This window comes from Aythya fuligula, chromosome 4 (assembly GCF_009819795.1).
Source record: "Aythya fuligula isolate bAytFul2 chromosome 4, bAytFul2.pri, whole genome shotgun sequence".
NCBI classification, from domain to species: domain Eukaryota; kingdom Metazoa; phylum Chordata; class Aves; order Anseriformes; family Anatidae; genus Aythya; species Aythya fuligula.
Window position 1 is genome coordinate 70,295,186 of NC_045562.1, and position 25,975 is coordinate 70,321,160.

The following is a 25,975-nucleotide window of genomic DNA, read 5'->3' on the forward strand; positions in this document are numbered from 1 at the left end:
CATGTGGCTTTTAAAGAGTTGTGGCTAGTAACTGGAAAAGAATTTTGTAGTAAGACTGTTCAGTAGGCGATATTTATAATCAATCCAGAAAACTTTTACAGCACACTGCATTTCTACAAACACAAAGGAAAGATATTCAACAGGAGATGTTGGGTTGCATATGTGTAGGTTCATTTTCAAATATATCAAATATTGCAATCTTTATTATGTACTTAAAGGAACACACTGTATTCTCTGTAGAGTAGAAACACATGAAAAGTTCTCTATATATTTTTACAGGAGATAAATCTTGCAAAGACCCAAAGAAACGTGAAACTTTATCAGGCTAAACTAAGTTGGTCTTGTGATACTGATGAATGCACAGTTGTTAGAGCTAAGTATAGGAATTTCTACATCTTACATTTTTCGGATTCCCACCGTTGCATGTTTTTCAAAATTATTTCAGTATTCTTTTTATTATACTTTCTTTTCTTGATGTTCCTGTGTCCATTCTGTAATAGAAATAGTGTTATTACAATATTATTTCCATGTTTTGTGTTTAGTCAATTTCTACACCTTTTCAATTTTTTTCTGTCTCCTCTTTATTTTTTCCTCACTTAATGCTTTCTTTTCTTTTAAACTTATTGCTACATATACTTAAATGCTCTCTGAGCACAAAAACTAAATTCAAATTGATTCATCAGCTGCTCATAGGACTAAACTCAAAAAGAGTTTTGGGCAGAACTCAGATGCAACTCTAAATTATGAATTAGTGAAAACAATTCCACAAAGATTTGCTGAAGTGCAAGGTATCCTTGAAAGAACCTTCCAAGGCCTTCCCTAAACAATGAAGTTTTGCTTGTTCACGTTTTCAGAATAACTGAATGACTAAGCCCAACAGAAATATAACTGCACCTGTAATTGTCTACATGACTCAAATGTAGGATGTTAGCCTTACAGGATATGATTTGAAAGCAGAGTCCCTCATATTCCTGAAGCCAAAAGTTTCCCGAGGAGAAGATGGAGTTGAAAGGGAAGTGAATGTGTAAAAGGTCAACACGTTTCAGTAAAGTCCAGTTAGTGATAAATAACTTTCTAACTTAGTGTTTAGATATGAATATTCATTGCAGGTTCCTTCAAACGAAAGTTTCCTATCCGGTTAGTTATGTGGATAAGCTTTTTTAATGTAAGAAGTGACTTCAGAAGTCACTGGTAAATATGTAATCCTGTCTGGATGCCCCTGTGGTACTGTAGTATTTGGATAAGGCCATAAGTATAGTTTCAGATATTCAATTTGCAAATACCAGGGACAGACATTTCTTGGCAAAACTGTGGGTACAGTGAGTTCTAGTGAAGCACATTCTGATGATGGAGCGCATTTCTCATAATATACCTTTATTAAACTGATTAATGAGGTATGTGATCCATGTTTGGCTATGGGTAGGCCTTTATAACTTCTACTTTCAGCACGGTCTTGGATTTGTCTTGACAGTTCTGGAACAGCAAAGAAAGTTCTGTCTGACAGACAGATCTGACAGATCAGTTCTTCCTTACTCTTCCCTCGCATCTATTGTTACAGATGGCTGGCAGCCAAGATACTACGGTACCAAATACATGGAATTTAGGGAAAGAAATACATAAATTAATTTCTGGGTTAAACTAATGTCATAAAACACTTTGGAAGGAAACAGAATGGATTTGGAAATACATTTTATTTTCAACAAGAATATTATGCAGGAATAATCAGTTTTCATGTCAGGATGGACATTTTTGCAGCAAAGAAAGACACAGCTAAAGGTAAGTGTAGCAGCAAAACCACTGACTTAAACCATGGTCCTACAAAAATCATGAATGCCAAATTCAATTCCCTTAGTGGAATATGGTACCCCGTTACTGAGAACAACTTATCCAGGACTTTAAGGAATTTAAGAACAGTTAGCTGTGAACACATGAAAGCTCTTCCTACCAGTAAGTAGGAATGCCAGCTGAAGCTGTGTCTACATTTATGCTTTTTTATGGGATGTTGCTTCTCTGCACACATCTAGAGTAGCACTTTGGAGCTGACTGACTGGGAAATATTAGGGTAGTTTTGTAGATAAGTGAGGGTACAAGAGAGATTGATGTGATCCATGGTACTGAAAAGTTCTCCTAGGTACCATGGTATAAATGTTAGCTGGACTAAAGGAGAGGGCAGATATTTAGTACTACCAGATAGTCCAGAGGGATTGGTGTGTGTGTGTGTATGTGTCAAACAGACTAATTAACTGCAGTTTGAAGCCCTGTTGAAGTTTGCCATGTGCATGTATCTTCCTACTGTTGAGGAGATGGAGAGGGGGAATGTATTAGAGGGGATGAGTGAGCTAACTCTGAACAAATTGCATCCACAAAGCCTGCTGAGAAATGTTGCAGGTGAATGTCAAAATGGCACAGGGTCCTCTATTAAAGATCATTCTGGAGAGAGACAGTCTTGGGTTCATTGAATACCTAGCTCCAATATCCAGGTTCCAATACCCACACTGCCTAACGTAAGCATGATAACAGAAACTAATGTGTACCTAATTTCTAGAACAGGAGGGAATCTGCACACCAGCCTTTCTGATCATAGAGTTAGAACTGTGCCCAGCAGGATATAATTGGTGCGTGAGCAAAAGTTCTGAGAGTACTTGCTGGAATCAAAGACAAAACCAGTTCAGGATACTCTCAGTCCCAGGTAATTGAAATATTGTGGAAATATCAGACCTGATACAACATAATAAAAGTAATATAGACTATTCCATGATAATATGTAATATGCTCAGAAAATAAGTCTAACACCTGAAGCAGCAATTCTGAAATCAGTGAAATCCTGCTTAATGGAATGTAATATGTAGAAGTTTGGTACATGATAAATTACAGGTACTCTGAATGCCTGAGACAAAATGCTCTCTGTATGTTGCATGGCATCCTGATCGCTTGGAGACTGATTCATTTTTATTTGTTTGAAATCCAACAGCCCTACTATCTTAGTATTTGCTAGACAGAAATATAGAAGTAATGTGTCTGTCCCAGCTGTGCCTGGGCATAGTGAAGAATAAAGTGGCATCCCCTTCTACATCTTGCTTGTCTTCTGTCATTGGAACATGCTTTTTTGGAGACCCGAAGAAATAAATAAAAAGCTGAAAGGGTGGTTCCTTAAGTATTTCATGGTCTGCAGCCAAACATATACTTGCAGATATGGAAAGGTGTGAGAATTTATACAGGTGAATGTCAGTCAAGATCTCCCTGTGCTGGAAGACTAAGAGTCCAATTATGAAATGAGATTCTGAGTAATCTAAAATTAGATCTGATGGATAAATGCTAAAGTAGTAATGGAGTCCTAATATCACCCTTGAGACTCTTCAGGCTTCAATGGCCATGAGATGTGATTTGTATCCTTCCAACCTTAACCATATGGAGTGAAAGAAAAAGCATTAATGTTTAAGGAAATGAGGCTTCTCGTTTTTGACAGTCTCTTTATCAGTACAGGGACATAGTATTTTGCCAGAGGTGAACTAATACTTGTGCCAGAACTTCTGTGAAGATCCTTCATGCTATAAAATATACTGAACTGATAACCACAAAATCACACAGAATGACTAACTGGTTTAGGTCCGAAGGGACCTCTGTAGGTCACTGGTCCAACACCCCAGCAGGTTGCCCAGGGCCATATCCAGGTGGCTTTTGCAGGTCTTCAAGGAAGAAGACTCCACAGCCTCTCTGGACAACATGTGCCTGTTCTCTGTTACACACACAGTAAAGCAATGTTTCCTGATGTGCTGATGGAACCCTTGTGTTTCACTTTGTGCCCATTGTGCCTCTTGACCTGGTACTGGGCACCATGAAAACAGCCTGACTCCATCCTCTGCACCTTTCCTTCGGGTATTTATAGACTTTGATAAATTCACCCCAGTCCTTCTCTAGGGTGAGCAGTCCCAGGTCTCTCAGCCTCTCCTTGTAGAAGAGGTGCTCCAGTCCCTTCATCATCTTTGTGGCCCTTTCTTGGAGGGAAGAGACTCTCCAAGGGCTCCATGCCTTTCTGGTACTGGGAGCCCAGAACTGGACACAGTATGCCAAGTGTGGACTCACCAGTACTGAACAGAGGGGAAGGACTACCTCTCCTGAAGCAACAAGTTGCCTAATGCAGCCCCTGATACCGTTAACCTTCTAGGACACCCAGGTCCTTTTCTGCAAGGCATCTGCTTCCCAGCTGGGTGGCCCAGCTGGTTTTGACCCTTGATCAGTGCTAGAGAAAGATGTTTTTTATTGAGGCAGCTTCATAGATAGCAGGTGCAGCAAAGTGCAATAAACACAAATCAGTGCTTCTTTTGCAAATATGAAATGACTTATTAGGAGTTACCTACCTGAAATTTTAGGTATTTAGGTTAGTGTTTCAGATTGGTTTCTCCCCCCTCCCTCTTTAATTTCTTCATATTTCTTTCAGTCTTTTTATGTAGTCCCTATGGTTTCTGTACAGGCATATGCCTATGTCCAATGATTTAGGTTACAAATTACAAGATTTTTTGTAACTGTCACAACAGAGGAGTGAAGTTTTATCACCCATAATCACCCTGGATAAATAGGAAATATAAGATATTAAGTTCAATGTAAGTCAAAATTTTAGCAGGTAGGTTATGGAAAGAGATAGCCAATGTGGTTGCTTACAGTGATCTAGAGCACCACTCTCAAGTATCTGTGAAGTGATTTCTAGTTTCATACTACTCTGTGTATAAAATGAAATTTTAATCTAGATGCTGGGAAAGAAGAAAGATTTTACAAGTTATCTTTTCCTTTTTATCTCATTCTACAGAACATACTGTAGTTATTTATAAATGTGTAACCACCAGCTGCCTTTTCTCACAGTTTTTTTCCTCTCTCAAAACCACACTGATAAGCAGCAAACAAGGAACAACCACAGGACTACATACATTTGTAAATAGTTATTTTCAAAAAGCAGTACTACTAGGATACATAAAAATAATGAAAAGCCAATTAATAGGATTTCTTATGAACTTTTGGATTTCATCTTCAATTGCTTTGTATTTTCATAGTGCAGAAAGAGAAGAGAAATGTATAATTGAAGATGTTCCCAGTGACACGTTGGTAACTGGTAGGTACCTGTCATTGCTATATAAAGATGCAATCTTATATATATCTTATATACCTCTTATGCAATCGTAAAGATAGCTTGTAATTTAACAGAAAAATCTGTGACTGATGAATATGGTAAGACCATGTTGATAAAAAAGAGGGCACACCACAAATAAGTCCCTGCAGCAGTGACTAGCCATCTTGTATTCACATATTCTGTGACTGCATTACACAAAAAAAAAAAAAAAAAAGTTTCCAGAGTGCTTAACTCTCTGAACAAAGAAAAATATTGTCTTCTAATTCTACAGCAGTGGGATTGCTGTTTCAACATGTGCTTCTATATATTATGACTCTTTCATACTACAATATTTTGATTAACAGTGATCTGGAAAGAAGCAATTCAAGATGTACTGAAGTTCCATCCCACCGGGGATATCATAAATATATATACTATATAATCATCTTTTTTACTAGTAATGTGATAAATATGAAAGAATCCAAAAAATGTAATTTGAATTCTTACCCTTACTTAATTTGAACACTTACTCTTAATTTGAACACTTACTCTTTTGGTGGTCTCAGCATGCCCTCTGGATGCTTATCTTGCAAGAACATTAGGAGTAATCAAAAAGTATTACTTGTTAATCAATCATTTTTGTAGTATTCTAGTGTAGTAAAAATTCATTGCATTTCACACTGTTATAAAATGCCTTCTGAGTAATTTAAATTATACATAATGAAATACACATATTGTTTTATTTTAAAACATTTATATTTTTGTGGAAAAAAACAATTAAGGACCTTTAATATTAAACTATGTTTTATTTATCAGATTTTTATCTATGTTTTTATTCAGGGAATTACAAAGTACAGAGATGGGATATACATAAACAAGGTTTTCTGGAATCTGCTCCTGGTTTGGGGATGTTTGTGACTGTTAGAACTCCTTCTGCTGAGGTAAATTTTCTTTATGAATGCTTCTATACAATTTATGTATTGACTTTCAACACTGGCAGTCTAAACTCTCTAAATATATTGATGCTTTTTGGGGGAAAATAAATCTGCAATCAATCTGCTAATCTGCTAATTCAGTATTTTCTTGTTGAAATGTATAAGCACCTTGTGGTTGATATCAAAATAAATAGAAATGGCATGCTTGAAAATAAATAGAAATGGAATGTTTGATAATTATTTGTGTGAACAATGTTTGCATTATTACTGGAATTGGGAAACTATGCCATTAAGACTAGTAAGCCACAACTGAGAAAACATATTATATTTAAAAATAATGAAAATTCGCTAATAAAGCAAAATGGTTCAGAAAGTATTTGAGCAGCAGAAAGAAAGGCTAATGATAAAACAAAATGCAAAAGACTAGATACTGTGAGGCTGCATGCAGCCATCAGGCAGGCATAGCAACTGCAGCATGAGGTCCTGAGCTTTTTCAACAATGACCAACTTATTCTGTGCCTAGACAAGGTCTTAGCTTTCAAACTTTTAATGCTTTAGAGACCATTGGATTTTGTATGTTGCAGAAATTCATAGCATTTCAATGTTTACTGTGAGATAAAATTGTTTATCATTCTCTAAATCTCTTCTGAAATTCAGAAAAATTTAATGTTTTCAGGAGGTTAATTTATTACTGTTTACATACAATTCACAGTACTGCATTTGATTATTTTATCAATATCTTTAATGTACATATCCAACATATAACACATCTAAATTGCAGGTAATATTGTCAAAACTGTATGGGCCAGAAGCAACATTTTCTTTTACATCCTATCTATCTGGGGAGCATATTATCTGTTTACAGTCTAACTCCACGAGACTTGTGGCATTTGCAGGAAGTAAACTGGTAGGTGTATTTCTTAAATATTCTTGGTTGTAATAGTATTAATTGTATAAACACTATAGAGTTTACAAAATATATTAGAAATTTAACTTCTAGCAGAAAATGCAACATTTCCTAGTGATTAAACATGATAAATCTAAAATTATGAAGATGAAGAGATAAAAAGACTGTTCTGCTATATAAGAAGTTAAGATTCAAGAGGCAAGACTTAACTACAGATTGATTTAATGTTTGCATGGTGCTTTGAGTGTGAAATGGTTCTGATCAATAAGAACATCTGTTTGGTTCAGAAAGATAGATATGTGAGACTGACTACCACAAATGCTGTCACGAAACAGTGACATCGTAATAGTATTGCATGGCTTACCTTATTGCATGACCTTAGATCTAGGTCTTTCAGAAAATTTAGCATAGAAATGTTTGCAAGATATTCATATTAAGAACATATTAGCATTCTCAATATTGTCTACAACCAATAAAGATTTTCTTCATGCAGATTTTAAAAAGAGGGGCATCAGTTATCTGATCAGAGTTCTCTAGTAGTTAAATCTGATCTGATCAGAGTTATCATCATTATCGTGACTCTAATCTATTTTGGCAAGGCATTTCGTAAACACTGTCGAAAAATTTATCTATATACCTATTCTCAAAAGGTAGTTTGACAGCTCTTTAGAGTTGTCTTTTTTTTTTTTTTTTTTTTTTTTACAGTTGGTTGCAAAAAACTGTTAGATAATGTAAACATTTTGTAAATGTGTAAATGTGTTAAGCTAGACAGGACAAATTTTATCCTAGATGTTTGCTTTAGAAACATGTAGATGACACAGAACCAAGAGATGTTAACATTACTGAAGAAGAAGAGTTACACTGGAATAATTAGGTGTTATTATTAACTTTTTAATGGAAATAAGTGGAAATTTAATCATATACTTTGCAAAAGCACTTAGCATCCAGTAATAATAATAATAATAATAATAATAATAATGTGGAGTTCATCAACTAGATAGGATAAGGGAGGTAAAGTATTGGTTTGTCAGAGTTAACTACGGACCATCAGTGTGATTCTGGAGATACAGGAGGATATTTTGATCTGATATCAAAATATCAGATCAGTATAGATGGAGATGAACTAATATCATTTTATATGATACATGCACTGTATACAGTTCTGGCCATCCTCTTTAAAAAGTGAACAGGTGCAGGGAAGGAGAAGATTAATAGTATGGACATTAAAAAGAGTTTGTCTTAAGAATACAAAAATAAAAAAGGAAAATATTATTTTTTATACTGCAGGATTTAAGATTAGAAAAGGAAAAACATTCTTTAGCTAACTGAAGTAGTCTTGATGTAGCCTTCTATAAGAACCAGGTGGTTATCTGAACTGTTTCAAACCAAACTTTACTAAATTCACAGGCTCCTATAACGTTGTGAGAGGGATTTCTGGATGTTCAGTTAGCTAACTCTAAGAAACCTGAAAGGAGATGTGGTTGCCATTTGTGGTTGACATCTGAATAGACCAAACTTCTATTGTGTAGTATCAAGATCTAGGACTTCTGTAGATTATCTGCTAGACTACAATTTATTTTCTCTTAGGTACAAATTGGCTTCTGGGGCAACTTTCTCCTTTTCGTTTTTGCAAAATTTTCAATTCATGCCTAAGTTTCATGATACTGCAGGTTGTATTCACCTCTTTTATTTCTATGGGACTGTCACCTGGAGGGTTTGGGACACTTCTGCTATAGCTCTAACAGTTGCTTATAGGATATTGGGAACTATTTCATACCTGATATACCGTGTGTGGAGAAACAAAGAAGATACTTTATGGACTGTTCTGCTTTAACACCAATGATAAACTGCAAATAATGATTTGGCTGGTCTCCTTTGTTTTCTATCCCTAACTGTAAGTGGAATACCTAGAAGTTAAAAGGTTCCTTCAGCTTCCTGCATTCTTCATTGAAGAATGTTATTTCTGCAATATTAGGATGGAATGTGAAATATAACAAGCAGTCCTAATAGTGCTCTTTTTTTTATAACCAATTTGGGCAGAGAACAGAAAACATTTTCACAGTAGTTAAAAAAAACACTAGTATAAAACAATGCCTTAAAGTTAGTGAAGTTTTTAAATTTGTATAATTAATTTTAAAATGAAATTAAGAAACACTTCAAATATTCTATCTGGTTCTAACTTTAGGAAGGATTTACAAAAGCATTTAAAGCTCTTTTTCTGTAATGAGCTTAGGAATTTTGGAAACAAAAGACACAGTAATAAGAATATTTTTTCTGTTCTCAGCGTATACATTTGGACATTAGAGTTGGAGAACATTTTCTGGATGAAACGGTTATTCAAGCCAAAGACAAAGTGAATGAAGTTAACTTCAGACTAGAACATCTAATGGAGCAAATTCAACATGTATCCAAAGAACAAAACTATGAAAGAGTATGTATGTTCCCTAATAGAAAAAAAAATGTACAGAGGCTTATTGATTTATAAAGTAATCTGAGGTTTATTATTTAATTGCAGTATTATTTTTAACTAACTTATAAAAAGCTATTAGTATTTAACCAAAACAGCCCACATTACCTTACAAAATATTTTTAAGCTGTAAAAGGAAACAACATAAAAACTAATTACCATGAACTCATGGTTATAGCAACAGGTGTTATTTTAAAGCTGGAATTTCCAAATATAGTTTTCTTGGCCAGAGCCAATAACAGCAGTGGAGCAGGTGCCAGGTACCATAGCTGGTGATGTTGCCAGTTGTTGTTTCCATGCTGGTCTGTGTGCACAAATTTTATTGGAGTGCATAAGGAAATGATTGAGTGTGTATTTATATACCTTCATGCACTTAGAAATAAAGTCCTCCTTCAAACAAGAGTAAACCCATTGTCTTCACTTTTCTACACATACACAGGCACTCAGACTGTGTTTGAAATCTATCTGCTAGTTCCCTAGAAAATGACATTTGGCTGCCAAAAGGTTCTTGACTGCAATGTGCAAGTGACTGTAAGCCTAAAAAGTCTTAAGCATGTACTAGTGGGATATATTTAATATATATATATATACATATATATATATATATAGGCAACAAGAGAAACTTGCTTGCATTTCTGCTTCCAGACAGCAATTTGTCTGCTTTTCTGTTTTGGTTTGTAAATTCCTCCTTATGGAAGAACAAACTTCCATTTTTATCAATATGAGAAAAGTGCTTGCTTACTACCATGCAGAAGAGGGATGCATGTCTAGTTAACATGATAGCAGCATGAAACATGCTGATGCTGGTAAGTACTAAGTATGCTTTTTCTTTATCTTTATCTTTTTTTTTTTTTTTTTTTTTTTTTTTTTTTTTTTTTTTTTCTTCTTCAGGAACGTGAAGAAAAATTTCGGAATATAAGTGAACAGACCAACAGCAATATTTTGTGGTGGGCTGTGGCACAAACATTTATCCTTATCTCCATTGGAATCTGGCAAATCAAATCTCTCAAAGATTTCTTTATAGCTAAGAAGCTTGTTTAAGTCTTATGAAGTAAATGCACAGATTGGAAATTTCCTCATTATCTAATATAGAAAATTCAAAGAAACCCTGTACCTATGAGCATATATGTTGTATAAAACTCTCAAGCTTCTCTCATTTTCTACTCTATTTCTCACTCTAACTCTGGTTTCAGTCTCTGGCCTCTCCTTAAATTTTAATCTTTGAATTCCATCTTTTATTAGTTTCTTTTCCTCTGTAGATGTAAAGCTAAATCTAGAAGACTCAATGACTAAGGCAGCATTTAACTTTAACTCAGGATTGTTAAATTTAAAATAGAAATATTTAAAATAAAATCCTAATGTTTTAAAGTTCTCTACTTGCTGTGTAATCTTTTTCTGTACTAGCTTGAACAGGTCAGTGTTTCAGCCTGAGTGGGATTCAGATAGCAGGCAGAGAAAAAACTATATCCCCTGTGGCACTTAATTTGGTGAGAGTTGCATATTGCACTGTATGCACACTAAGTTTTCTTCTAATATAATTGTGACTATTTTCTTTTAAAATATTCAAAGTTTTACATGACAGTGGAGCCTATCTTTACTGTTATGATCAGAAGATGCAGCAATTACCATGGAAGAGACAGAGACCCAGACAAACAATTTGGAATTGTAGTTACTGTTTGTTCCCAGATAAGCCCTAAACATTAAGCTATAGAGTTGGGATCTGACCTTTTGCAGTTGTTTATGTAAATTATAATCTTTATGAAGAATGCCAACACAGACCAAATTAGAGCTTTTATGGTAAACACTGAATTTGTTCCTGTATATTATATTTAAGTTGTACATATACTAAATTCTGCAGTCTCATTCTATGTTGGAGAATTATATTTATTTTAATTATTCAGTAACTGTAACATGACTGTCTCAGGAACTTAACAGTTTTTGTCTTAATTATGTATTTCCATGTCACATTGCAGCTTGGTTGAATATATTTTTATGTCTTAATTTAGCTAGTTTATGTACAACTAGCTAAGTAGCTACAGCATCATGCAGTTACAAGTCAAAAAAAAGTGTTTAAAAATTCAGATAATTAGCCTGACAAAGCAGCAGCAGTGCAAGAATGAGGCGGAGGTTATTATAAAATGATCCATCTAACAACTTGGTTAACACATAAACAGAAATTCTTGAAAAAGGTCTTCCAGAGAGCACTGTGATTGCCCTGTATTGCATTTTGTCTTCCTATTTGTCTTTCCAGACCCTTCGCTGGTCTAAAAGATAGTGCAAACTAAAATATGTCTGGAGCAATTATTGTTTTAAAGGAAATGCCTTTTTTTTTTTTTTTCTTTTTTTTTTTTCTTCTCACCTTTTGTTTTCATTAGCAAGGAAATGACATTGTCCTTTAACTACGTTTATTTTTACAGTACGGAAATGTGAATACAGTTGTGAGTATGTGAGAATCCATATAGTTGACAAAAGTAGAGACAAAAAGCAATACTCTATGGACCAAATCAATCAAAACAAAATCTTATAAAGCTATTTACTCGGGTGTGTCTTATATTTAAAATTCTCAGACTTGAGAATTGTCAGTCAGTTGAAATGACCAGTAAATAAGTGTTATTAAATTCATTTTTACAGAACACTCTCTTAAAACATATATTGTAATAAAATCTTTAGTGGTGGGAAAGAAGGAAAGACAAGTTAAACCATATGGTATGCTAAGTCTGAGAAGAAAGTTTAATATATTGCTATGACGTTTTGGTCCAACCTAGTTGATACCTAGTATAAGGTTCCTAACTATATCCCAATTATAAACTTAAATCATCTCACTTAAGATGCACTTATGTTTTTAAACCATGGGCAAGCACCATGTCAGAAATTATAAAGGAGCTCATTATACCTCAGTATTAATTAGGTATAAACTCAAACCAGCACTGCAACATTGAGCCTTGAATATACCTTGACAGTGCTTTATTCTTTATCTAGAATTGTTATTATTAAATATCTCTGATTTGGTGAAATCAGAGATTCAGAGTTTTCAGTCTCCTTCAAGATTTTTTAATTAGATCTACAACATAAAAGTTGAAACAGAGCTCTTTTGGGAAGCATTTTGGGGGCAGCAGTCTTCTCCAAGTTTAAAATCAGAGGCTCCTCCAATGCAGTCTGCAGCTCTGTCATGCCAAGAGCTATCTTAAGTAGGTCAGTAGGAGAATTTTCCCTTAAATTTTCAAGGGAAATTTGCAATCTTTGTTTGTTATCTGAAAAAATAGAAATCCAAATGCTTCTATTTCCCTCTGTTCCCCACCAAAAGAAGCAACAGCAAACCTCAATTACATTAATAACTTTCCCAAATCAGGAAAAGAGGGGAAAAAAGAAGAAAAGAGGAAGGAAACCCCACTGTTTTCCACATGTCCCAGTGGCAGCGCCTATTACACAACCGCCTCATGGTGAAGAACCACCAGCAGGCCTGGTGCTTGACACAGTTTTGGCACCTGTGTGGGGAAGAGAAGGAAACCTCACAGAGTGGATCCCCTGCACAGGCACCCTCTCCAGTTTGGTAGCAAAAGGTCACAAAAATCCTGGTGTTTTTTTTTTTTGGAGTGAGGGTCAAATCGTGCCTCCCCCGGGTCTCACGCTGGGTGGGGAAGCGGTGCTGCCACCCCTCACCTCAGGGCCCTGCGGCGCCTCAAGCCGGAAGGGACACAGCAGAGGCAGGCCCGTAGGCCTCGACCCGGGGTGACAAGAAGGGACAGCGTCTGCTTCAGCCACCCGCTCCCGAGCAGCCCCTCCTGCCCCTCTGCTGCATGGCCGTCCGAGTCTTTTGCAACGCCTGCTTCTGCGAGCCCCGCAAGGCCACCCCAAGGTTCCTCTTCACCAGCTGCGGCCATGTTATCTGTGAGCTCTGCTTCCAGAAAGGTAATGGCTGCCACAGGCGGGGCGCCCTGCTTCGGCTCGTCAGGCAGCACTGGCACTCCTTGGCCATTAGCACTTCCAACTCACTATGGAAAAAAAGAAAGGCCTTTCGTTTTGTCAACCTAATGTTATGGATAAACCTTTTCAATTGTTCTTCTTTTAAATAGTATGAGCAACCTGTGAATGCTTCCAGATGAATCTGGCTGGAGCAGCCTGATTTTGAGAACAAACCTTGGATGCTGAAAACTGGAAGCTTTATTAAAAGTTGAGTCCCGATGCTTATGATCCATGTCTGCATGGTAAAAACAAAATAAAAAAGTGAATGAGCAATTTGCAAAACATAGGATTTATATTTTGAGGACAGATTTTGCTACTAGTCTGAAGACAGTTTAAATATCAGTATTGCTACCGAAACACCAGAGAAAATCTAGTGTTAGAAGGATTGTATGCGATGTTTTGATGCTCTTATGTGTTTTATGCAATACCTGAGCCATATTCCGGGACTTCTGTGATTTTCTTACATGCGGATATGTGGAAAAAACACAGAGTAATACAGCAGTTCCTTTTCAAAAGAAAAAAAAATAGCAGGCAAGCATTCATGCTTTTCCCTTTGAGATCATGTTAAATGCCCTGCTTTTGGTAACTGCACACTGAAAAAGTGATACCTCTGTATTTCAGAATTAAAAACAAATCTTTTGACTAAAAGTTTTTGCACTTCTGCTGTAGACAAAAAAGGATCATAAAAAAACACCTCTAAATGCAATTTGTAGACTACTAGAGCATGAACGACTGTTTTCCTTTTGGTTGTTAATATCCTTTAGCAAAAAATGTCCCCAAGAAACTATTTTTTTCTGTAAACTCAATAATAATGATAATGAAATGTATTTCCTCTTTAAAGATGTTTATGAACATTGATCTTTAAAACTCTTAGAAAGAGAGCATATAATAAAATTATCAGATTTATTTCAGCCATATGCATTTACGAGACATAGTTGCTAATATATTTGCAAATAATCAAAGATATTTTAAAAATTATGAAGTTTTAAAAAGTGAGGTGATTAATTTTTCACTGGAAAAAATCACAAGGTAAGATTATTAATTCTTTGAAGTTAAAGTTTCATATATTTTATCGAGAGAGCAAGACAGTCCCAAACTAAAAAGTCATATATCTGGTTGGCTCTAACTCATTAGTGCTCTTAAGTATGCATTTAATTAAACCAGACAAGTAGTCCTATTTAAATCAAAGGAACTAAGAGTCACCTGCATTCAGTGACACTAATGATATTCATTAAATCATTTACATGAATACTTATTTGCAGGATTAAGACCAGATGACATTCACACACATTTTTCCTGTGCAACTGTGCACTAGTCGTTGTAGAATCAAATTCTTTATTCATGTTTATTTGCATTTCTTATATCACCTTCACATTCCTTCAGTAAGCTCCAAACAAAGGTTTCAAATTCTAGGCATCATATTCTATTAAAAATGTATTCAATAGCTATTCTGTTTGATGTACATTTTAACTGTGTCTTTACCTTGCAGGCAAAAAAGATGAGTGTTTGATCTGCAGAACTCCTTGTCGTACAATATTCCTTTCAAAAGAGGTAAATGAAGCTTTAGTACTATTGTGTTATATTAATCTGTGGTTTGCTTAACAGCTAAATTATTTGCATTACAAAATACTTCCCATTTGTTTGCCAACTGTGACTGGAATTTATTGATGATAGTTTGGTAGACTTAGATACTTTTCATTATAGTTTTTAGCTTTGCAGGTTTTCAAAGGAAAGCTTACGCTCTCTTTACGCCCTCTTACTCTGTTGGTCAGTAAATCACTCTGACCTTTTCAAGAATATAATGGCTTCTGTGTAACATGAGTAACTACTGTCAAAATGTGGAAAATGTTTGTACATCAGAGAAAGTGGACTGTAATATATTAACTTATGTAATGGACTGAAGCAAACATCTGCATGGGGGCCCATCAATGTTTTCACGTGTGTTGGGCTTTTTTCTAAATTTTTTCTTTTCCTTGTTTTCCTCATGGCCATGTAATTGAGAGATGATCTGTGGTATTTATAGAAATTCTTGTTATTTACTAGAGAACGAATACCTTTTAGTTCTCTTTCTTAAGAAATCATTAGAAAGATTTAATTTTCTAATTTCTCCCAGGAACTATCTTCTCCTTATCTGATTCCATATGTGTGCTTTGAAAACAGTTATATTTTCCTAAACTGACACCTGCCTAAGAGACAAGTCGTCTGTACAAGGGTAGAAGAGAAGTACTCAGAGCATTCAGTACAGCTAAAACATACGAGGCTATAACGCAATCATGCGTATGAACTGGAGGATAATTTGGGACTAATCCTGAAGAGGTGACCTTAGAGAAGGGCATGATTCCTCTACTTGTGTTCAAAACTGAGTTGGTGTACATCTAAATATATAGACTACATCTACGTGCTGTACATAAAGAAAATTAAAATACTGTTACACTGTATTTCACATCTGTAAACACAATCTTTCAGAACTGAGATGGTGAAGAAGACAATTCTATCTGGAAGTAAAACATTACAGCAAAACAGTAAAATGCTAATGTAATAAAAAGGAACAATGAACACTGCAATCAAATAAAACAAACGAAAAAAACTTCATAGAACCTCTAAAGGAGGCATTTTAATTATCTTTCAGTATCAGCCTACTCCAGTGTAAATTTCATTATCAATTTCAGTCACAGGGTTGACAGAAACAGAATTTAGGTTGTCAGGAGCCTCTGGGGGTTGTCTTGTCCTGCCCCTTGCTCAAAACAAAGCTAACTTCTAGGTTAGATCAGTCTTAAATTGCAACATATTAAGAAAGCTTGATAATTTAGTTCAAAAATACTGAAGGAATTTAAAATTGCAATGGTTGTGATACTAACAAAAAGATTAGATGTTTTATTAGAACCTGCCATTGCTCTGGAGGGCTGGAAGGAAGCAAATTATCATATTCTTTAAAAAAGACATTAATGATGATTACTTAGCCTTGATTAAGAACAGATAAAATGATTGGAATGTTAATTAAAGATGCATAGAAAAAAAGTCATATGGCTCCATAATTCAGGAACCTGAGTGGAAATATACCTGGTAACCTTTATGAGCTTAATGCTATGGCAGAATTCCCAATGAGTAGGAGGTCCTGCAAATGTGTTACAACTCCTTATTAAATTGTATATTGGGGTAATCAACATCTACACATTAAATATTCTCATCTTTACGTTAATGCATCATTTTTATTTTTTCCTTCTTTATTTCATGGTTCCCACTTGCTTTTTCCCAGAGGATGGTTCAGAGTTCTGATAAATCAGAATCTCACTGTTCATTATTTCAGAATATCATGTTAACATCTGCTACTCCTCCATGCAAATAAAATCTAAACAGTTTTCTACCATCCTTTATTTTAAAGAGTTTATAAATCAGCAATGAAGCTCATTGGGTTTTTATTTCCTTCAGGATCTAATAGGGACTCAAAACCAAGGTCGTTGCTTTGTTAGGACTCTGAATAACTTTCTAGAGCTGTCTTCTATGAGCACATTTTAAAGACACCAAAATTTTGTCTTGTATTTTCTTTACTCTTATGCCATAGATAGTTTAGAGTGTGCTATTGGTCTCTCTGCTTTTCTCTTAGCCAGCCAGTTCACCCTTCTGGAAACTTTTGAAAGCTTTGACTAATGTCAACTAAATTCAAAGAGCAGAGGAAGTTTCAAATACAATTAAATTTATCCCATGAGTTCTATGAAAATCGGTAGCTGGGCAAAGCAAGGAAGGTCTAGCTCTCATGGTGAGAGAAATGCAAGATCAGCTCATCAGTAAGCAGGAGGGCATTTGGCAGCCACACGTACAGTGCTAGAGTACCCGACAGTGTGTGCCATTGCTGCTCAGCTTCATTGCCGTACATGACATAGAAGTAGCTGATATCAAAATGTGAGGAACAAAAGATATAAATCTGCTGCAAATGTGGGTTATTAATTTAGCCCCTCACATAATTAGTTTTTTATATATGTGAGAATCAACTTTTGTTATCAAAATTATAGAATAAAAGTACACATTAAAAATAGGTTTGGGAAATGAAGCTGTTACACAGCCATGGTTATTTGACTTTACACCAGTATTATACTACTTCTAGAGTAAATAAAAGTATTGTCTCTCTACATTTTTTGTTTCTAAATAGGGCAAAGCCTAATTCTTTTTAATTTCAATGTAATTTATTTATTTATTTATTTAAATATTAGAGCTTATCTTTCTAATTTATTGGTAGCTTAGAAGAACTGCAGTTTCCTTCATAGGTAGTCAGCTTCTTCTTTACTTAAATAATTCACCTTTCTTTCATTTTTCAAATTTTTAATCTTTCTAGGATTCCTTAGAACTTCTAGAATTAATTTGCATTTTGCCTGCAACAGTTTCAGTTCTATTTTTTTATTGGCTTTTGAAAGGTTGTTCCTTACATGAAGGGTGTCTATTTTCTGGTACAGTCCTGCCTCATCATCTAAGTATGTTGGGATTGTTTTTGCCTTTTTAGATTCCTCATTTTCCTCATTTTGTTACAGTAGAAATCTAATAAAGTTCTCCCATGAAGAATATTGAAATGTGATCACTGATTATCACTCTGTAACATTTTAACTTAGTACTATAACCAGCATAAATACGTTAAGGGAGTAATTTGTTTGTTTTTTCTTATGACTGCATTGAGTCAGACCTATTCTGGATTAAAGCAACATTTAACTAATTTGTTTTACAGTTGTGAATGGATGTCCGAATGTCACTATCAATTTCAAACTCACTTTGCATTTTGTAGCATTTCTCTCTCGGCACAATTAAAAAATATATATTTATTACAATGATAGCTTAGCTACAGAACACTTTCTCTCCATTTTTTTTTTAAAGATGAGTGCATTTTTTAAAAAACACAAGTTGCCATTTGTAAATCCATACCATGTTCTCTGAGTAAAGCCTCAATCAGAAAATAGCCGATAAATTCAACTATCATCGTAGGGCTTTTTTCTTATGCTAGGATAACATTCTTCTGCCTGACAGGCAGGAGAGAGAAAGGACCATTTCAAAAAAGGCCTTTGAGCCAAGACCAATGGTAAGGTATGTAGCTGGCGATGGAGAGAGCCAAAAAGCCCGGAAAGGGGCTGCAGGAAACCTGGCTGTTGGTGTGAAGGCAGTGTCTCCTCCAGGGCAGCACAACATCTTCCTTGAATGTCTTCTTCAAATTGTTACTGTCTTTCTTACAATAAAAGTATTTGTGTCTAATATAGTTAAACAAAAGCACAAAGCTTTCCAGATATTTAATACAGGAAATAAAACTGAACTTGTTTTTAGTTTCCATATTGTCCTACTCCTGATCTGTCCATTTTTGATTTATGTACATCATTCAATTTAAGGAACACTTCACAAAATGCTTTGTTTAATATAGCTTGCAAAAAAAAGTACTAACGTTGGTATACTTTCTTTTCCTGCTAGACAAGTCCTGATATTCAGTCACTGTTCATGGGAATAGATACATTATGCAAGAAATATTCAAAAGAAATAACACAGGTGAATCACTCTTAAAACATTTTTACTACATAAAATAATCAGAAACTTTTCCTGATTTTTATGTAAGTGGGGAAGAACGTGTGAATGAATGTTTGAAAATGAATGTATGATTGTTACTGTCTTCGCTTCTTTAATTTCACAGTTTCAAAGTTCTTAGGAAGCATAAATTATTCATCATGTTCTCTGCTTATGTTTTCAAGCTCTCTCTGAGGACCACTAGTTCTGGTTATTTCAGTGATGTAGAATCACTTTCAATGCCGTGAAATGAAAAATTAGATCTGCCAGAATCTTAAACAGGCCCAAATAATGTACAGTAATTATGGCAATGAAAAGTTACACAGTGAAAACCTGAACTGGCTAAAGCCCTAAGATGAATGCTCCCCCACCCACTTTTTTTTCCCCTTCCCCCCCTTTTTTTCTCTCTCAAAAATAAAAAAAAAAAGGAAATAGAGAGTAAACAGATTCCTGATCTCAAAAGCTAGGTTTTATTAAAAATAATGAAAATATAATTCCCAAAATGTGAAAACAAACCCTGATCTGCCTTCTTAGACAGATACAATAAAAGATTTCAAGGTAAATTTTCTCCCTACCTTCATTAAACTCTGGACAGATTCCTTTCATTCTTAGTTTTCAGTCCATGAACTTTAGTAATTCTCTGGGTTAAACAAATACATAGAAACTCCCACTGTCTACTCATTTTCTCTGTCTCTTCAGCTTAGCTTTGAGACTGCTTCTCATCCTTGTCCCTCTTATTGAACATTTCAGTGGCAGCCTCAACCACTCTAGGCTGAACTGTAAGTAGTACATCCTTTCTCAGCTGACATGCAGCTTCCATTTTTTTTTCACCTCCTTTGTGCTGGTGCTTGATTGATCTTGTGGTGAGCTTGTTGATCCAGTAGAAAATTAACAAAGATCACCTCTTCCCTTCATTTTAAGAATCTCCTCATTGGCAATAGTGACTGTAGGGTTCATATTTGCTCTATTCTGACTTCAAAGTTGAACATGGTCCCTTTCCTCAGCAATCATCTTCTGAAGATCCATAGCTGACACAAAGGTAAATGAGATGCCTTCCTGGATCCTTTCAGACACACACTTTTTAGCAACATTTACAAAGATGAGCAGTTATTATAGAAACTGAACAAATTCAGACAGCTATCTCGCCAATCACACCTGAATATAAATTTCTGTAATGTGCCAAAGAAAGAAAAAGTAGGATATGATACCAAAAGTCTAAGGTTTTCTGTAGCTTGAGTTAACCTTTAGGAAACAGGGAAAACCTGTAAAATCTGGAAAACATTAAGAAATGACCAGAACTTCCACCAGCATTAAAGGACTTTAATAAAAAGCTTGTTCTGCATTAGGACAAAGGTTTATCTAACAGTATTTTTATCACAGCAGCTGGTGCTTAGGAAAGCATATGAGAGCAAGACTGTTGTGCAGTGATAAGTCTTCAGAACAGGATCCTATTGTTTAACTGTTTGTGGCAAAGGGATTTCTCAAGGTGGGGTGATGCCATTGCATTCAAAAGCTTTTGGTGGATATTTTTCTCCATTTGATAGTCAAGTTGTTTTCTGAATATTTAGCATTTATCGCCTAATATGGAAAGGAGGTTCACAGGTTACACTTTGTGACGATATTTCATTTTTTCAGGTTTTAGCTCGCTACTTGTTAGTTTTGTTTGATTTCTTGCATCCCATGGAAGAGGAAAAAGCAACTATTCATATGTACTCTATCTGTGCTGTTCATTAGTTTTAGACTGCTAACACATCCCTTCTTCAGCTGTCTCTTTTTCAGACATGAAAACTCATAATCCATGCAGTCATTCTTTGTAATGATGCTATTAAATACCTCTGATTAATCTGAACTGTTTCCAGATGTACCATATATTTTCTGAGGTGTTAAGAAGACTCAGAATACAGTGTCATCGTACATATTTACAGTGAAATAATGGTGTTGCCTATTCTATTCCTTTTTTAACCACTCCTAAGATTTGGTTTGCTTTTTTGACAGATACTGAGCACTGAACTGATATTTTCAGAGATCGCTCTTTTATATAGGACCCATTTCTAGCTCATGGGGGCCAGCACACAGCCCATTACTTTATGAATAAATGTAGATATTTTTGTTCTGCTCTGTATATCACTTCACACTATCTAGACTGAACTGCAGTTACTCAGCCATTCAGTCTCATAAAATTGCTCTGAATTTCTTTACTGCATGAACTTAATTTCATTAACATGATTAACGTAATATCATCAGCAAACTTTGCTATTATAATATTAATAATAGCTTTGCTAGTCACCTTCTTCTGGAGGTCATGTATAAACATGCTGAACAGCACAGGTCCCAGTCTGAGTATTTGTGGAAATTCTCTGATGATCTCCTTCAGCTGTGTTAAACTGGTGTTTTACTTGCCTATTTATTAGCTTTTAGGAATTAGGAATTTTGGAACAACAGGATGTTGGGAATTCTTATTGTTCGTTTTTGGCTGTTTCTTCTATCATTTCTTCTGAAGACACTTCTGATCTTTTGATGAGTATCGAATGGAAATCTCCCAGACTCTTCTACAGTGAACCAGAAGTAACCATTTCAGTTAGCTATTCCACTGTAAGTTTATCTTCTCCAAGTATTTAATTTTGGTTGTCTTTGGACCTACACATTTTCTGGCATTTTTCTTACTCCTAAGAGGTCAGAAGAAAGATTTATTAGTAAGTTTCTGCCTATTGTAACTTGTTCATCAAACTCTTGTCTTGCTTACCTTTTTTCTTTTAACTTTTAACCTGTCATAGTTTATGATCCTCATTTGGACACAACAAGAAGTGCTTACACACCATCAGACAGTGTGTCTAACAACTAGTTTTTTAATTAACAAGATATTTTTACAAGGCAAGTTATAATTGCCAGTAAGATACATTACTTTTTATGTTGCCATTAATTTTGTGTATTTCCTTAACATTAGTGACTAAGAAACGCTTCAGGTAAACTGCCTTTCCAATTTCTTTATCTTAATATTGAACAGTGTTAAAATACAAATTCAGTGAAATAAATCTACCAGTAGGTTATACTAAATCAATTAATATTTATAAGACTTTCCGTGTCAGTGATAATAACTTAGACTTGGAATGCTTTTTTGGAAGATGATTTAAAGAGTTATATAAAGGAAATGTTAAATACTTATTGAAGTATAGAAAAATGTGTGCTGTGAAGTAGTTCTTCTCCACTACTTGTTAGTTTTGTTTGATTTACATGAATGTAATTAGATAAAGCTCTCTATAACTGTATAACTAACCATTTTACTTTTAGATTTCAGAATTTCAAGAAAAAAATCGTGAACATTTGTTAGCATACCACAGAAAAAAGGTAAAACTAATTTTGATTTTATTTTTTTGTTGGCTATGTTTGCCTTATTACTTTTGTTAAGTTTTAGAAAATACATTCATCGTTTATTGGAATACTTATAATTATTTATCAGGCTTGTCACCTTTCTGTCATTATAAATATCAGTTTTTAATTGTATAAAATATGTGAGAACTTTATTAATAATAGTTTAAATACATGGCTGCTAGTTGGGTGACAGATTAAATGAGGAGTCAAAAGATCAGGAAGGAAGAAACTAACTCACTGTATGGAGGAGAAAGCGAAAGAGACAGGGAGAGATTGGTACAAAGATGATAAGCCTAAAGAAAAAGAAGTCTAGGGCTGACAAACTAAATGAAAATCTTGAACAGTATGAAAGGAGATTAAAGACCCTGAGTCAAGATAGTTTAATGGGGAGAGAAATAGAATTTATAAGCCTCAGGAACAGGTACTGAATTCATGTCTATGTCTCTCGCTTTGCAGGTTGGAAGGAAATCCAAAATTTATTATTATTATTTTTTTTATTTTTCAGCAAATTCCAAATATTTATGAAAATAGGTGGCTGTTTCATTTATTTCTAAGGGTATGGCCAGCTATCTTACTAAAAGCTATTTGATAGTACCGGTGGATCACACATCAGTAGGGACCCTAAGTATGAAATGATACAGGCAAACTCATAGCTGGACAACTGGTCATGTTGTGTGTGAGAAGAGCAGATGATATGATCCCCATGGACAGAAGAGCTTGTAAACTTAAGTGCTGTGTGGTCCATTCTCCCCTTGTTTCATGATTGTGTTTTGAGATCAGTCCTGGTGTACTGTGGAGTGGGTGGTTCTTTCAAGATCCAGTCCTGTTTTCAATGACAGGTCATGGAGGAATCCTGACTTTATGGTCCCCTATAACCTATTACACTGACTCCAGATGGTAAAGCTCAGACCTACAGACAAAATAAAATAAAGCTCTTACTAGATTTGTGCATAAATTAAAACTGTGCATAAATTAAAATGATATCTCCAAGGAATTTTTGAAGATTTTTTAATGCTTTTTGATGATTACTTTCTCAGTTAATTGCTGTTAAGATACTCATTCACCAGTGGTTGTAAAGCACCAAAGAAGATTGCTTGACCTAGAGAAGATGTTCAGGTGCCAGGGTAGAGAGAGATGAAAGTTTGGCTGGTTGTTATTTCAATGGCACGCTGTTTGAGGTGCTTTTCTTGTTTTTTTCCTTTTCATTTTATTATTTTAAAACTACTTTCATCGTTTCTGGGTGAGAAGAGGCTGATTGTCTTAAACATTCTATCTGAAGCAATGGCTAGTATTGGTGAGGCTGTTTTGGTGGAGAAATGGTTTGACAGTGAGGGTGAGGTGAGCAAGGGTAGAAGAATTTCTCTTTGTGATCCATCCCCTTCCTGTCAGTTTCAGTTAGCAATACTCCCTCTTTCAAGGCTATTGATGGGAAGTCTGAAGTGGCTAGAGAAGGGTAGATCACAGCAGGCAGAGGCACTTGGGATGGCGGAGTGGGAATAGATGCTCACACTCAGGTTTATAACACTGGGTTTGAGATGAGGTGAGTGGGAAAAGGATGGAGCAAGAATGATTTACAACATTAACAGTTTGGTAAATGGCAATGACTCCTGGGAAACTAAGGAAGCAGAAGTCTCCCCTTTGACACAAGTGATTCTTCCTGCCACCCCCCACTCTGTGGGCCTTAGCCTCTGGGAAAGTCAGAGTACTGCATAAGGCAATTCACAAAAGGGGGTTCTCATGCTTGCCTATATTGGTTTTGGTCCCTTTCCTTATTTCTAGTCTGTCATTCTTTTCACTGTCAACCAACAGCTCTGATGACCTTGATAAAAGCTTTGTTGCTGTTCCTGTGAGTTTCAGAGATACTGGGGTACTGATGATGGCATGTGGTGTGGATACTTGATGTCCGTATTCCCGACAAGTCTAGCCCCCATGTTCTGTAAGAACTGAGAAATACTAAAAAGCACATAGCTGTTCACCTTCTTTAAGACATTTTGTTATTGAAATGATGCAGTCCTAGAGACTGGTATCGTAAAGTACATTCTTCCTGACATCTGTACTGGTCATTCTCTTAATCAAACATAACTTTCATTAGAAAAAAGAATATATATATACAAACCAAACTGATCCTACATATGTTAGATTTTTGTCTTTGATCTGTTGTGCAGTTTCACACCTGCAAAAGCACATAATATCTCCCACAAACAGTGTGATCTTATAAAGGAGGAAATATTTTAAAAGAATTAAAAAAAAATATTGTGAAGGCATGAAAAGTTAACAAGAAAATGTATAACTTGTCTTCAAATCAAAATATAATAGTGTGAAGTAGCAGAGATCTGAAGTCACACAGGAAATTGAGGATAAAATGCAAATGCAGTATGGAGGCTATTGAATAAATTTTTCCATCCTGCATAAAAATTGTGTATGATCATGTAATGCATAACTGTAAAAAAATACACATACTAGGGAGTTAGCCTGATATTCTTTGGACTCTTTAATTTTCCAAGCTGGTAACATTCTTTAATTGAATTATTTTTTGGCTGTGTTTATAAAATAATAGGAAATACTCTTCACATAATCTTACTACAAATAGATACTGCCAAGAACCGAATACATTTTGGATCTGTAATGGGAAATATGGACATTACAGTATTTGGTGTTTTAGAAATAATGTTATTAGTATATTTTCCAGATGATAGTACTAAAAGCACTAAAACTTATATATCTTTGATATTTCTAAGATTGTAGCTTTTCTATCCTCAGGCAGATCAACACTCCTGCCTACCTTGGTACCATGTGCAGACTTGGAGGTTGCACTCAATTCTCTCATCCAGATCATTGATAAAAATATTAAACAAAACCGACTCCAAGAATGAGCCCTGGGGAATGCCACTGGTGACCGGTCACCAACTGAGTTGAGTTCCATTCACCATGACTCTTTGGCCCAGCCATCCAGTCAGTTCTTCCCCCGGTCAACTGTATACTTGTCCAAGCTCTGAGCAGCCACATTCGCCAGGAGAATACTGTAGGAAGCAGTGTCAAATGCTTTACTATAATTGCGGTAAACGACATCTGCAGCCTTTACCTCCTCTACTAAGCAGGCCATCTTGTCATAGATCAGGTTAGTCAGGAATGACCTGCCTTTCATAAACACATGCTGGCTGCTTCTGATCACTTTTATGTGCCATCGTATGGCACACAAGATGATCTGCTCCATCATCTGCTGTGGGACCAAGGTCAGACTGACAGGCCTGTAATTCTCTGAATCCTCCTTCCTGCCCCTCTTGCAGATTGGAGTCATGTTTGTCAACCTACAGTCAACTGGGACCTCCCTGGTTAGCCTGGACTGCTAGTAAATTATTGCAAGTGGCTTAGTAAGCATAGCGTATTAGATAAGGAAGAGAGAAAGAAAAATAGAAGCAAACTATTTTAAGAACTTTTCTTGGTATTCATTTATCCAGTATTACACTTCTTAAGAAAAGATAATCAAACTAAGTCTGTAGCTGCTAAAAAGCGGCTTATCTTTTTCAGACTGGCTGGGTAATATATCCATATAACAGCTCCAATCTTACCCCATTGTACCTAATAAGTCTGGAATAGCAATTATACCTAGGATTAAAAGCAATAAAATACAACCTTTCAACACTTTAGAATGCTGGTTTTATGAAAATGAAGTTGTATATCATACAAAGAGAGCTTGTTCA

At 35.4% G+C, this 25,975-nt stretch overlaps 1 protein-coding gene across 1 annotated transcript; it reads left to right on the forward strand.

Moving 5' to 3' along the window:
- Positions 1-4,974: 4,974 nt before the first annotated feature.
- LOC116489220 (transmembrane emp24 domain-containing protein 11-like) lies at positions 4,975-10,451 on the forward strand. The gene is made up of 5 exons (XM_032187428.1): positions 4,975-5,104; positions 5,942-6,042; positions 6,818-6,943; positions 9,228-9,374; positions 10,302-10,451. Exons 1-5 carry the CDS (start codon positions 4,975-4,977, stop codon positions 10,449-10,451), a joined length of 654 nt encoding a protein of 217 aa, XP_032043319.1.
- Positions 10,452-25,975: the final 15,524 nt, after the last annotated feature.

What these genes read in the sequence shown, in the direction of transcription:
- LOC116489220 (XM_032187428.1), top strand. Translation starts at nt 4,975, where the DNA reads ATGAAAAGCCAATTAATAGGATTTCTTATGAACTTTTGGATTTCATCT. An exon ending in CAGTGACACGTTGGTAACTG is followed by an intron (nt 5,105 to 5,941) that starts GTAGGTACCTGT and finishes GTTTTTATTCAG; the next exon opens with GGAATTACAAAGTACAGAGA. An exon ending in TTAGAACTCCTTCTGCTGAG is followed by an intron (nt 6,043 to 6,817) that starts GTAAATTTTCTT and finishes TCTAAATTGCAG; the next exon opens with GTAATATTGTCAAAACTGTA.